Raw genomic sequence first — 13,797 nt, forward strand, 5'->3', positions numbered from 1 at the left:
TTACTGTAAAACTACACAACTTTTAAATGCTGCTCTAGGACTTCAGAGATGAGTAGCAGAGGTGAACCAGTTCCTTGTGAATATTAGTTCTCTATATTAGAGGCTTTTGCAAATTTAAGCTATTGAGCAAAAATGATCTCCAATAGCTTTTTATGTGTGGCTAATTACAGTGATGAAAAAGTTCAGTTCTGCCCAGGAATGCTAAGGAAAAGGGCAGGTGAGTGTAGGTCAAAAACAAACATGTTCTTTTATTTAACAGTGTAAATCTGACAAGTCACAGTCAAGGTCAAGCCCCAAGCAGAAAAAGAGAGGACAACTGTAAAAAAAAAAACTTTAACTATACTACTTTCTTTTTTTATTTAAAAAAAACACGATTTCAAGCTTTGAATTTAGTAACAAGTGTCTTTAGTTTCCTCAACGTTCATAATAAAAAAATAAGGATTTGGAATAAAATACAACTGCTCACCAAAAACCCTCTGTGGAATTTAGTAAGTCAAAGACTGTCTTTTACATAATCCAACAATCCATTCATCGAACAGTTGGATCTCATGCAGACATACCTTGACAAAAGCTAGTGTGCCAACTTCAGAAACACAGCTGGTTAGCTTGTTCCAGACTCCCACAGCTCTTTGGGCACAGAAAGGCTTTTGCATAGCTGGACTTTAGCATTTTTGCATTTGGTTTTTGAGTTAGCATTGTAACATGGTGTAGCCCTGCATGAATGTAAGCATGATATATGGTTTTAACATATGCTCCAGTAAAAAAAAAGACTCCTCTGTTAATAATCTATATAACAATTAGCACACCTATTTTTCAACCTCCTTTTCATGCCATTGTGAAGTTTCTCCTGCTGGACTTTACTTTAAATGCATTCCTCTAAAATGATGTGAACACAGTCTTTCACATCAGAAAACACACGCCACCCTTAATCACCCTGACAGAGCCAGCTAGCCGAGACCCACTGGTACAGGTGAAAACATTTGCACAGTGAATATCAATTACATAGGAGACTGAGAAGATAATCTTTTCCGTTTTGTAAGAGATCAGCTTTTTTCCATTCCATACTGACCAGTCTTACCAGTCTGTGGATCTAGCCCATCTCCCCAGAATGCATAGTTATACAAGGTGCCTTCACCAAAGTTGAAATCCAATGAAAAAGCATTTTCTTTTTAATCAAAGTAGAAGTTGAAACATGAATGGCTTTGGGTGACAGGTTTATATTTGCTTTCATTGATAATGTACAATAGACAATGGTGCTGAAAAATGTCGTATTTTTAATGATCGAAAATGATTGTAACATCAAAACAACAGCACTGGCCCCAGAAGGAGGCTTATTTCCTTTTTATGTTTTATGAATGACTTTGGGGCGTGATGCCAGTTGCCACATTTTTCACGTGTTGCATACTCTTTAATTTCCCCGATAGATGTGTTCACTGTATGATGGATAACATGTCTAAATAATAGCACGTTGCAGTTCCCTGGTGTCTCAGAAAGTTTCACCAGCAGGTGGCGCTGTCCTATACGCAGTGACCAGGATTGCCTCTCTGGGGGGGTCGCCAGTAGGAGGGGCTGCCCTGATAAAGACAGGTGGGGAGGGTCCTCACCCGGGATGCCCATGGCACTGAATCAGCCGGGACAGGCGACTGAGATTTCACAAAGACAGGCCGCTGCAAACTCTTCTGCTTGGCTGTTCTTAGGGAGTTACCTCCGTAAAAGTGAGTTGCAGGGCCCTGCCGGGAGGTGGCCTCTGTATTTCTTGTGTTGTTTCAAAGTGAGAAGGATGTGCACTGCACCATGCAGATGCATTCCCCGCTGCGTGGGGCAGTGCATAGTGCCATACCGTATACGGTACACCTCTCCTATTTGTTTTGATTTTAAGCTTCCTGCACAAACATGTTGGCATTAAGTGCTTTTTATCTTTCTAACAGAATCAGCCATGAGCAGTTTGATGAAAGTAACGCAGATGAGATTTTTTTTTGGGGGGCGAAGGCAGCCCATGGAAGAAACGTGGGAAAAGATACAAATCCTGTATCTGAAATGTTTAGATACTTGATCATTTTAAAAGTTATATGAATGACACCAAATGTGACAAAACCAAATTTAATCCGCTTAGTTTAGCTGTTTTACCTGTGTTTATTTCTGGAAAAGGTATGTGTATTTTTTTTGTATAATCCAAATGTTTTCTAAAACAGGTTTTTTGACAGTACAAGAATATGCCCATGATTAATACCATTTTCTGTCTCTACCAGATAGAGGAGGGTAGGTTTTGTGTTGTTTGTGTGCTTCAAAGTGACACAAGTCCAACTTTTGACATTTGAATTAGTGGATAGATAACTAAGCATAATGTTTAAATCTGTTTTTTACATCCCGGATACATCCAATTCTTGTGGCATATACAATCATTTGACAGAATTTCTATTTCATTTTTGGAAAATGACATTTTAAAGTTTTATAAAACTGGCATTTGTGAAATAATGTATGAATAAAACAAAAAATGACTGATTGGTTTCACTGACCTGCTCCATAGATCTATGTCTTTTCTGTCAACCTAGAGTGACTGAAGTATTAAATGAGCTTTCTATTGCATGGTTTACTACATTTACTATTAAGTAATTCTTTGTTCAAGGCACACCTGTGGGGAATGGAGGGAAGGAGGTACATTATTAATTTTTTCAGGAATTAAATTATGAGATCACTATTAGCCACATACAATTTCTTGCATTAGGAATTTGTCTTTTCGCATGATGATATTATTTTCAAGATGAACCACTGAAAATGGATAATATGTCTGGTTTTCACATTCAAAAATATTTGAGCTTACATAACCTGTTGTTTTTTTCTTTCCAATTAGTGTTTAATGTTTTATATGAACATGTTTCATCCAGTCCCAGGTAACTGTACCTCTGACAGCAGTGGAATTAATCAAGTAGCGTGTGTTAAGCACTCTTTCCTTTACAGTTCAATTCCAGTTACACTTGTCTAAAAACTACTGGACCACTTCAGGATGCCTTGTGCAGTTTAGATGGAAATCAGACGTGTTAGCATGTGGCATTCCATTTGATTGGTCTGTAATTGTCGCGGATTTGCTCCGTGCCTGGTGTATTAATTGAATCGCTGATGTGTGACTACCTGGGAAACTCCAGCATCCTGGGAGCAGTGCTCTTGTGTGAGCTGCTGTTGGAGAAAGCTTTCAGGGAGAATTGTAACCACAGTTGTTGCCTTCTAAACTGCCAAAGATGGGCTTTTGTCCAGAGCACCATGAAAAATAAAATGTTTGTAACCAGTTCAGTTCAACGTTTTAAAAGGGGAACAATACATCAAGATAAACAGCTGAACCAAGTATCCAAGCTTTAGTACAGATCCCCTGGTATTTCCTTCCCTCAATACCCCTCTTCCCCACAACCTACACCACAGAGCCTAAGAAAGATGGCAAAAGGCAATAAATAAGACTAATCAACTTAAAAAAAAATAAAACCAGAAGCAAAGATGAAGCAGTAACAGACATAAAGGATAAAAGGGAAAGATACCTGAACTAAAATTAAATAAGAATGACCATTTCAACCTGTACAATATAAAAACGTCCATACAGTAAACGGTATGTACACTGTGTTTCAAAAGTACAGCTTACATTACATGCTTATAATATTTATGTTACATGTCATGGACCATGAAGTTGTCTTCAGGCTTAGCACAGATATTCCCCAACATGCAACCATGTTTTCTAGTGCTTAATGACCCCCTGTTTGAGTCCACTGCTACCTGACTGCAATACCTTGGAACTTATTGTAGGTACTTATAATAAGACTGAAGTCCACCCTTTGTGGGTTTAAGTCGTGTTACGTTACCCCCTCCTGGTTCTAACACTTACTGAAAGATAAAACAAGTGTTTTCATTTCCATGATGCCATTCTGACAGCTTTGAGCCGTAGACAGCAAAGAAAATGCAACCATACTTTCACAGTTTTGCCTTTTAAATAATTATTTGGAATATAAATTAGTAAGATTATCTGTTATTTTAAGTAGAAATAATTGATGCATTCAACACGATGTCTGCTTTATCCTTAAGGAATTGGCTGTTTCAGTGGACTCAGTGATGAGTTGGATAGGAGAGCACAGATGTCGTACCTGTACATGTGCTTGCTGTTCTGTGCTATCGATCAAAGTATTTTCTCCATTGTCCTAAAAGAATAAGAGAAAATGGGCCATCTACAAGAAGAGGGGTTTCTTTAGAAGTGCTCAAATATTTTCACGCAGTCAATAGACATCAAGGAATCAAACGAATGTCTGCCAGCCATTCTGCACCAGCCTCCCTGCTGGCAGAGAAGAGAGAAACCGCTTCACCAGCTGACTCAGTGGGGAAACTGAAGAAGGCCAGATTGAGAAAGCCAGGGCACCTGCTCTGACTCTTGCTGTTGGCCATGGGATCTCTAGTGGAGTCTGGCCTTTGGTTTAACATCTCGTCGCCAAACCAAGGCCCTGGTGTGGCATTTCTGGCCCGAGTGTGTCACCTACCGACATCCACTCACAGCTGCTGCCTACTGTATGTGTCTATTTAGAGGTCACCCAGTGAATGAAATTGAATGCACAAAAGCAACAAGAGCAATGCGGTAATAAATAATACATCAGGAATGAAGTCTGGCATCTGGGGCTTTGAGATACAGGGTTCATGACAGAGTGAGGCAACTCGGTATGGTTATCAAGTAGCTTAAAAGGACTTTGGTGACAGATGTCTCAGTGTGACTGTACCCTTTTTATATTTCCCAACGATAGAGCTTTAGTCGGTTGTTTGCATTGCAAAATCAATTGTCCCACATGCGATATATCACCTGATGTTCTCTCCCGAGGAGGCAGATGCTAAGATTTCCTGCACCTGCTGTTCTGTTTGCACTATCTGTGTGTGTTGTTTACTGTTTTAAAGCTTGAGATGGCAAGTGTCTTGGTTTCCAGCGATTCATTGTGGTTTTTGTTAGCGCTGCTCCTGCTGGGGGACCGCAGAGCTGGACTGCTACCAGGGACCTGCTGAGCTCACACAAACCAGGGCCGTCAGTGTGTTCCATAAATGCTGATTAAATCTTCACGCTGTGTGACCTGTGGTGTTTGAGTTTAAATGGCTCTAATTTTCTTATTCATGTGCTTCTTCTACACTCAGATTGCTGTATGATCCAGCAATTAATATGAATGAATGTCTGCATATGCGTATATAGTATATACAGGCTATTTGTTTTATGACCAGTTGTACAGTTTATGTGGGGCTGTATTGCTTTAAATAAAATATGAGGCCAGACGGTACCAGATAATGCATTTCTGTTGGCAAAATGGGCCCATCGAAACGTTTTTTTTTTTTTTCTGGACTGAAAGGGTGCAGAAGGCGTGTGTATCGTCTGTTTGCTGAGGAGAGAGAAAATCATTTCAATGATAGAGGTTCGAAGAGGTGAATGCCAGAAACCCAAATATATTCTGTAATATAATCACAAAAAGCTTTAAGAAGATTTAAGAGTTAGCAATGGACAGGCCCCGTGTTATACACTTCAGCATTTCCTGTTTTTGTTCAGGTCAATAAGAGAGAAACTGGGAGAAGAGGCCTTCCAGACGGTCTATGACTACCTGAAGAATGCCAGGGAGAACTGTGTGAAGGAAGGCGAGATCAAGGATTTCTTGGGGAAGATTGAAGGAAGGCCAAGTGATTGCTTTGAAGTGGATCAGCTTCTCTACTTTGAAGAGCAACTGCTGATGACAAAGGCAGGCAAAGCCATAGATAAAACAAACAAGCACTAAAACGGAGCATGGCGTCCAAAGGGTACAACAAACCGCAAGGACTACACGACGTAGAACTGTTTCACAGAAGAAGAGGTTTTCCTCTCTCTTTACACAAAGATTTATTCTTTAGAAAAGGGTGCTGCAGGGGTGTGCAGCTCTTCTTTGAAATAATGGTGTCAGGTATTTGCTGAATGCACTGATTAATGAGATTATTATCAGCTGGAGAAGTTCTCAGGTGTCAGATCCAAAAATGTTTTTGTTAAACCAGCAAGGATGGCAAAAACATTGTCCTAGTGTATTTTACAAAATGAGATCTATAGCCATCCAAAAGTATTCAGCTCCTACTTGCGATGTCCCATTTTGTGAAATGACTAAACAAAACATGCACATTTATTAAACATAATACATAATATCAACTTATATTTATCATATAAAATGTGTAGATAACATGTATCAGTTGCTGCTTCAAAGTGTCATGATGGCTGGCTTTCAAGGAACAAACTGTGAAAACTGTGCAAGGGGCTGCATACATTGGCAAGGTTGGTTTTGATCATATGCAAAAGGGAAGAAGGGATCAAATATAAAAATTAGATTTTTAGAAAGCTCTCTCTAATACAGTAATGCTTTCGTATTTTTCAACATTTTTTTTGTTCATGTAATCTTTAAGGTGTAAATGAAAAATTATATCATACTTAGCTAAAGCAGCCTGTTTATTAAGCAATACACACAGCGAAGATGTTTTATACAGGAATATTGTGTTATTTACCATGTGATCTATCTTGTTATTTTTTAATACTTGATGGAATGGCATATGGATTAAAGCTGGAGCTGCCACTGAACAGACAAACATGTTCCCATGATATTTTTCCAAATATTTCTCCAATACACATTTGAAAGAGGTTCTCGGATGAATTCAAAATGTATGCATGTGGCTAAGAGGTAGAGAAAATACATAAGTGCCTTGAATCGTAGGAAGAGAAATACATATTGTATTTGCACATACTGTATGATATAAAGGATCAAGTGATAAATAATTTCTTCATCCTAGTCTGACCTAACTGCTTTACAAGAAAACATTGTGTCCTCTAAGGTGTCTCTAGCGCATTCAGTTGGGCCAGATGGTGCATTACACCAATAAACTTCACTATAAACATGGTATAAACTACACAAATAAACTATGGTATCCATGCTATAATAGTGCCAAATTCCTCTTTAATCTTTATAAGGCCTGCCTATGAAATACACATTGATTCCCAAATCTGATGGAGGACTATTGTTAAAAGGAAAAGCCTTGTAGTGTACTCATGCTTATTCGCAAGAGAGGAACAGGGAAAGGTGAACACACCTGAAGAAGCTCCACAGCCGAAGCACTGTGTCCCTTCTCTTGACCTTTCAGCAGGGACTCAAACCGTCACCTGTTCCTGTGCAGCCCAGGTGTGCTCACCCAGCTCCCTGCTGCAGCCTCTTCACAACACCACTGCTGACGAGAGTCTGTATAACAGCAGAGTCACAGTGCTGATTCTGAAAGGCTGGCTTTAGACTGATAATAACGGCATGCATGCATGTGAGTGGTATGAGATACTCTATAGGAGAGCGGGTCTGAGAAATAATCGGGGTTAATAATTATTGTAATACTGCATTTGTTACCTGCCCCTGCAATCAAACTAGCCGCTAACAACGTCAGGTTGCTAGAACTAGAAAGAACATTTTGAGCATCATAGAGAGAACAGATAAAAGATCATTAAAGAAAGGGGAAATGTGCTCACAAAATGACAGTATTGTAGAGTAAAATGTCTCCATGCAGTAAGTCCCTGAAGCAAGTATATTGGTAGCAGAAAGAGATAAGCACGAGTTCCTTGGACCTAAAAATATTAACTGAAAATGAAAGTGCAGTTTTTTCCCCTTAGGGCTCTAAAAAGTGTGTTTTCAGTTTTTAAACTTGTTCAATATAGATCACAGGGGATCAAAGCAGAGCTCAGGTTTTACTACAGTGCAGAATAGGTGGTGATCCTGAACTGAAGGACCATTTTTATAGGAAGGAAGGACAAGCTAAGAAAAATTGATTTGCCAAAATTCAAAAGGTTTTTCCTGTGCAATTCAGTTTTTGACACCAGATTGTTTGTCTCTCAATTAAGATTGTATTTCATCCAATTTAGGCAGGGACCTTGTTTGAAGCTGGGAGTGCATATTGGACACAGACTGTTCTTCCCAGACTTATGTCTCTTCAGTTTATTTCCTACTGGGAAGAAGTTAATCACACTCTTTAATCCCACGGAGATTTCCAAAGGTCTGTAGCTACTTACTGTAGCTCTGCTCTATAGTATATAGCTGTACAGTTTGACTGTAGGAAAATGCTGTTTAATAATACTGCAGATATTGATAATCACTTTACCATTTACAGTGGCACCTAATGGTGCAGTAACACAGGGGATCTGTGCTTCTCAGAAAAAGGAATTGAAAGGCACAGTAATTATACACAAAAGAGCTCAAATCCAAGTGCCTTCTCTTAGCCAAATAATAGTTCCATGCATTTCATGTGACATAAAATAGAATTCTGAATCTGAATGACAGAAGTCACAGAGAGGAGAGTTCAAATGAAGACATGCTGGTCTAAACTTACATCCTTATGCTCCAGCCGTTGGTGATTACTAGTAGGTTATCATACACAACATGTGGGGGGTGCTCTGTTGTACTTTCAGAACAAAGGTTCAGCAAAATGTATTGGGAGGGTTGATAAAGTTTACAAATCAGCTTTTCATTTTGAAACCTCAATTTGTCAAAGAAATGACTCAACGAAACCATTCCAAGAAATAACTGAACAATAATAATTCCTTACACTTACTGTACATAGCGCTTTTCTGGACACTCCACACGAAGTACTTTACAGGTAATGGGGACTCCCCTGGATGATGAGACGGCAGACATAGTGCACCAGTCCACTCCCCACACACCAGCTCCCAGTGGGGAGGAGAGCAGAGTGATGAAGCCAGTTCAGAGATGGGGATTATTAGGAGGCCATGACTGGTACATTTTCAATGGGGAATTTGGCCAGGATGTCTGGATAACACAGCAGTCAGCAGTCAATGTGTACTGGGCATTATTAGTTATTATAATAGTTATTAAAAAATATCTCTGGATAAACTGGGACAGTTATGGCTATCCCAGCTGCACTGCATCCCATTTATAAAGGTCCCAAAAAAAAGAACCATAGCAATATCATATTAAATCATCACCAGCCAGATATGCTAACACAGTTTATTCTCATTAACCAGAGTCAGCAATAAAACTAAAAATCATTCTCCAGCACTTTAGCAAAATGTACTGGGACAGTATAAACTATCTTCATCCTTTTCATTACCTTTAATGATTGATTTTTTAAATAAAATAATCAAAACTAATATAGTCCTATGACTGTATAAGCATAGGACATAGCCACCCCCTAACAGTTTCTTTAATTTGCAGAGATGCACTACAGCCAATTTACTGATGATTACAGCTAAAGAGAATTCCAAAGCTAATCAAATTTCCATTTTCTCTCTTTCCTCTGAGACTGATGAAGGAAGTATCCAGGATTCAAGTCCTCAGGGTAACTCTTCATTTTATAAGGTCATTTCTCACATTAAGGGTTTAATGGTTTACTGTATAGGCAGAGAAATTAGGTTTTGCCGATTTACCAACATTAATGATAAAATTAAAGTTATGACCTGAAACGCTAAAGGCTTAATTAAAATGATATTTTCTCATTTTAATTTGCTGCAGCTGAAGCAGTAATTATTTTATATATTTTTTTACTGTAGCTTAGTTTCAGCTAATGCTTTTGAACTGCCGTGTCCAACAGCAGAGGAGAAGGTATGAAATGCAGGCAGGAGAGGAAAGAAAGGTACAAGCAGATAAACCAAAAGGACAGCCTCCCTCCTGCAAGATGCAGGCCTGGCAATAAAAGGACTGAAGTCTTCAAACCCAGTTAAGTCCTGATTTACCAGCGCAGCAGGATGTTTTATTCATAGTTTTAAACTGCTCGTTAGTGTTTGAATACATTACAATGCAAGCATTTTTTTTGTTTTTTTGTTTGTTTTGCTAGAACCCTGTCTGTGCAGGCATGGAATAAGACAGGCCCGAATGCGTGGCACCAAGAATCACAAAAAAAAGCTGAAATAAAAATGCTGTGCTTTAAAGAGACAAGCTACAACCTTCACAGGACAGGAAAGGCAGGCAGCAGGTAGGAGATCAAATGGGTGGACCGGTCAGCCACAGAAACGACTGCTGCAAATCCAGAGGGGAGGATGAGGACGACAAAGAGGAATACGATGCAGCGTGAGAGGAAAGGACATGCGAGACATGAGACAAGACACCGGAGGAAAAGTAGAAAAATCAGACTGAGCTAGGAAAATGTTTCTGTTTAGTTCAAAAGTGCAATGTCTGAGACTCAGGGGACTCATGAAGACTGTGTTGGAGAATAACACTCGTTCTGTGAAATTTGGATTAATTGAGGTCAAAGACTGATCAAAGAAATCTTTCATTTGAATGTAGTCAGGAAATGTTACAAACCAAACATCTTAAATCTACTCTTTATATAAAAAGGGCTCTGCTTACCAAAGTAAATTATACTGAGGAAAATGTGGACAGTGTTCTTCTATTTCTGATATACCTGTAACCAAATAACATCTCTTTCTAACGTAGCTGAAGTGCAATTCTAGATAGAGGTTTGTTTAATTGTAAGTGTAACTTTGAGGGTGATAATTAAATATTCGTATAAATAAGCATGAAATTAACTGTTAAATCTCATTAACAGTCAAAACATTCACTTGTTTGATGTGTAGAGTTGCATTAATGTCAAATTTAACAGACTGATTACAGTTAGTGCTGGAATGGGGTTATTGTTAGGTTGATTAAGGGGTTCAGCTCAAGACAGCAATGGTGTTTGGGCTGCATATCAATTTCAAAATATGTCTCCTGCGTGATTTTTGGACTCCAATTCAACTTCCTTTTAAGAAAACATTCAAGTAGATTAATTTAAGCAAATTATTTTTTCTAGATGTATTTAAAAAATAATGCACAAAGTACTTTTCTCCGTGCTTAACATGGCCATATATTTCAATTTAAGTTTCATTTCGGTTTAAAAATCAAATGACCAATGAAAAACCTCGACATCCTGTGCAGCATCTGCTCACAGTAGCAGCATGGATTTATAATTCACAACAGGAATGAGGAACATATGTAACTATAAATAGTTGCTTTTATTGCAATAGGAGATGACTTCATTTCAGTCAGACACTCTCACTCCCCACGTCATTTAGAAACAGCTGGAAAGCACCAGTGTACTGTATACAGCTGTGCACTGACTAGCGCAGGCCGAGTGAGGTACCTTGATCAAGGTGACAACAGCATCCTACCATAACATTTGATCCCACAGCCCTCCAGTCTGATAACCTCAACCCCCAGTCCTATGCAATGACCAGTTACATTTTAAAAGTAATTTAAGAGGAGAGACAGACAAGATGGGAGGAAAGTAGAGAACACAAAACAACAGACAGACTGGAGCATGCAGACACCACACAGACAGGAGTCCCCTGCTGGAACCGAACCCAGGACCACAGATCTGTCAGCCTGCAGGACTCACCATCACTCCACCATAGCTGCCCGTCAAACGGCTTTAATCACCATTGACAATTCAATGAGGAACAAAAAATAATCTGTATTTCCATACATAGTAAATTTAGAGATTATTATTTTGCAACAGGACGTACTGTATGAAAACAAGACATCAGTGCCAGCGTGCAATGAGATTGACGCCAGACATAAATCAATACATGTGAAGAGCACAGCATGTAGCTCACCGCTTATCAATCATACCCTCAGAGATGTCACAGGGATCGCATACTCAAAATGTTCTGTATCAATCTATTTTACCAAGACTTACTGTTCCATTACTTTTTGGCTGTAATGTATTCATAGACCCCACAGTATAATACTTACACACATACCGCACACATGCCTGCATGCACGTATTCCCTGAAATTGTATTTGGCTCAGTAACTCAGAGATATTAAATCACGCCTGTAGTGTGAGCTCCAAGACACCGAGGCAGCTCCAAACGGTGCTTCTTCAGGATCATGGTGCTGTGTAAATAACACCTGAATATTTGGTAATTAAAAGAAAATCATGTTTTGGCTGGTTCACACGAAAGCAGATGGGACCACAGGCTCGGATATTAATGGATGGGAAATGAGCTCTTATACGACGGATAGAAAACCTGATGTTCCTTTGGGCTGAGCTCCTTCTAGACGCGTGTTAGAAATGTGGTCTGTTTCCCCATCCGCACGACATGAACCTCCTGCCCCCACCCCTTTCTTCACCCAACACTGACAAGCATGTTCATGCCGTTGTTGCATCAACAATCGATTACTGCATTGCTCTGTTTCCTGGTGCATCAGCTAAGGTCCTTAGTAGACTAAAACACATTCAAAACTTGGTGATGGTGTATTATTATTGTCTGGCTCCCATGAGCATATCTGTTTCGGCATCTTTACATTGGTTGCTGCTCTATGCAATAGTATTGATGTCTGGTAATACTATCGTGTAACAGCCCTGAACAGCTCCAGACTTTATGATAAGATACTGGGGGGTAAATAAGGATGGGCTTGCCATCTATAGAATATCTAGGGAGTTAAGTACATCAGTCAATCAGTCAACCAATAAATCAATCAATCAATCAATCAATTTATTTTATTTTGTTATCCGTAAGTCTTTGCCACGCATCCCTTTACAGATTTCATAGAGCTTATTTTCTCTGAGCTGTTGCAATAAAGAAAGTACTTTGTGCTACGTTAAGTCCAGAACTACTTTAGGGCCTCGGGTGTCATTCATTCTCCGAACACATTGAAACTGTTGGTTTCATTAAAATAGAATTGATTACAAGGTTGAACGGTCTAGGTCCTAACTGCTGAGCTTCTACACACCTCCTCTGAACTTGAGGCCAATAGATTCCAATTTGTTCTGTTACCCAAGGACTAAATTAAAATCAAAGCCTTCAGTGAGTCACTGCACAACTGTGAAACTCCCGCACCAGCTGTGAAACTGCCATTATTTAGAGATTGCTTAGACTCACAGAATTCGGAAACACTGTCTTAACAGGTGAAATAAAGAAGTATACGTACCATTTTTCCCCCAGAAGGAAAAATGACATATTTCACATCTTCCACAACGATGTTAAAGGTTGAGATTCCTACTGTAGTTCTGTGCTATCAAAGGCCTTGCCTGATAACCATTTCATTTTTATTTCAGATCACCTACGAAACAGCTGAATCCACACTATATGTGAATTCCTCTGATATAGTACATTACAGCTGATGTGTTAGATAAATCTTAATCTTGTTCAAATGAAAACAGTTTCTCACTTTCTATTTCACATTGAAAGCAAAGCAAAATCGAGGTTTTTGCGGTTTTTCATTTAACATTTTTTTAAATGTAGTTTTCCTACTGTATGTCAGTGATGTAAACTTCAGTAACATCAGATCCGGATAAGATAATATCAGACAAGTAAAAGGGCACATTGATAGACAACTAGATAAAATAATAGATCAAATTATGGTTCAGTAATTCAGTAATAAACATAATTGTTTATGTTAATATAACGTGTACTTTACTGTGAGCACTATGTACACCATGTTAAAACTACGTAAGATAAAATCCATCGTATTTGAACGTGTTGACTTACCAAAGATTGCACCTTAAAAATACTTCCTACACACAATGAATTACTTTACACATGTGAAAGAAAGCATTCCGAATTTTTTGTGCTGTTTCAGCTTGTTTCATCACTTTTTGTTAAAAACCACTCCACACTCTTGTCTGTAAATTGCCTAAAATGGATTTGCATGTCTTACGTTTTCTGACTGGTTAGAAAAATTATTTTCTGGATGAACGCAGTTCCGAGATGTTAGTTTTTCAGCTGTGAAGGGCTATTAATCAAACCCATGTAGCTTGTGTGGCTGAAAAACGTTGGAACCTTCAAAGGGCTTTTCGTTACTGTAAACACGCA

The 13,797-nt window shown here is 38.9% G+C and overlaps 1 protein-coding gene across 9 annotated transcripts in view; it reads left to right on the forward strand.

Moving 5' to 3' along the window:
- nek11 (NIMA-related kinase 11) overlaps positions 1-10,533 on the forward strand; it is an 88,529-nt gene extending 77,996 nt beyond the window's left edge. For 4 of the 9 annotated variants that reach the window (XM_088602169.1, XM_088602163.1, XM_088602170.1 and 1 more), the window contains exons 17-21: positions 5,552-5,796; positions 7,153-7,320; positions 7,913-8,043; positions 9,306-9,342; positions 9,554-10,533. In XM_088602169.1, the coding sequence (XP_088458295.1) occupies positions 5,552-5,774 (223 nt within the window). In that variant the 3' untranslated portion in view covers positions 5,775-5,796; positions 7,153-7,320; positions 7,913-8,043; positions 9,306-9,342; positions 9,554-10,533. Of the gene's footprint in view, positions 1-5,551; positions 6,604-7,152; positions 7,321-7,912; positions 8,044-9,305; positions 9,343-9,553 lie in introns of those variants that run through there. The other 5 variants (XM_088602167.1, XM_088602168.1, XM_088602164.1 and 2 more) reach the window with 5 other exon arrangements.
- Positions 10,534-13,797: the final 3,264 nt, after the last annotated feature.

The sequence above is a fragment of the Lepisosteus platostomus genome, chromosome 12 (genome assembly GCF_059453375.1).
Source record: "Lepisosteus platostomus isolate fLepPlt1 chromosome 12, fLepPlt1.hap1, whole genome shotgun sequence".
NCBI lineage: Eukaryota > Metazoa > Chordata > Actinopteri > Semionotiformes > Lepisosteidae > Lepisosteus > Lepisosteus platostomus.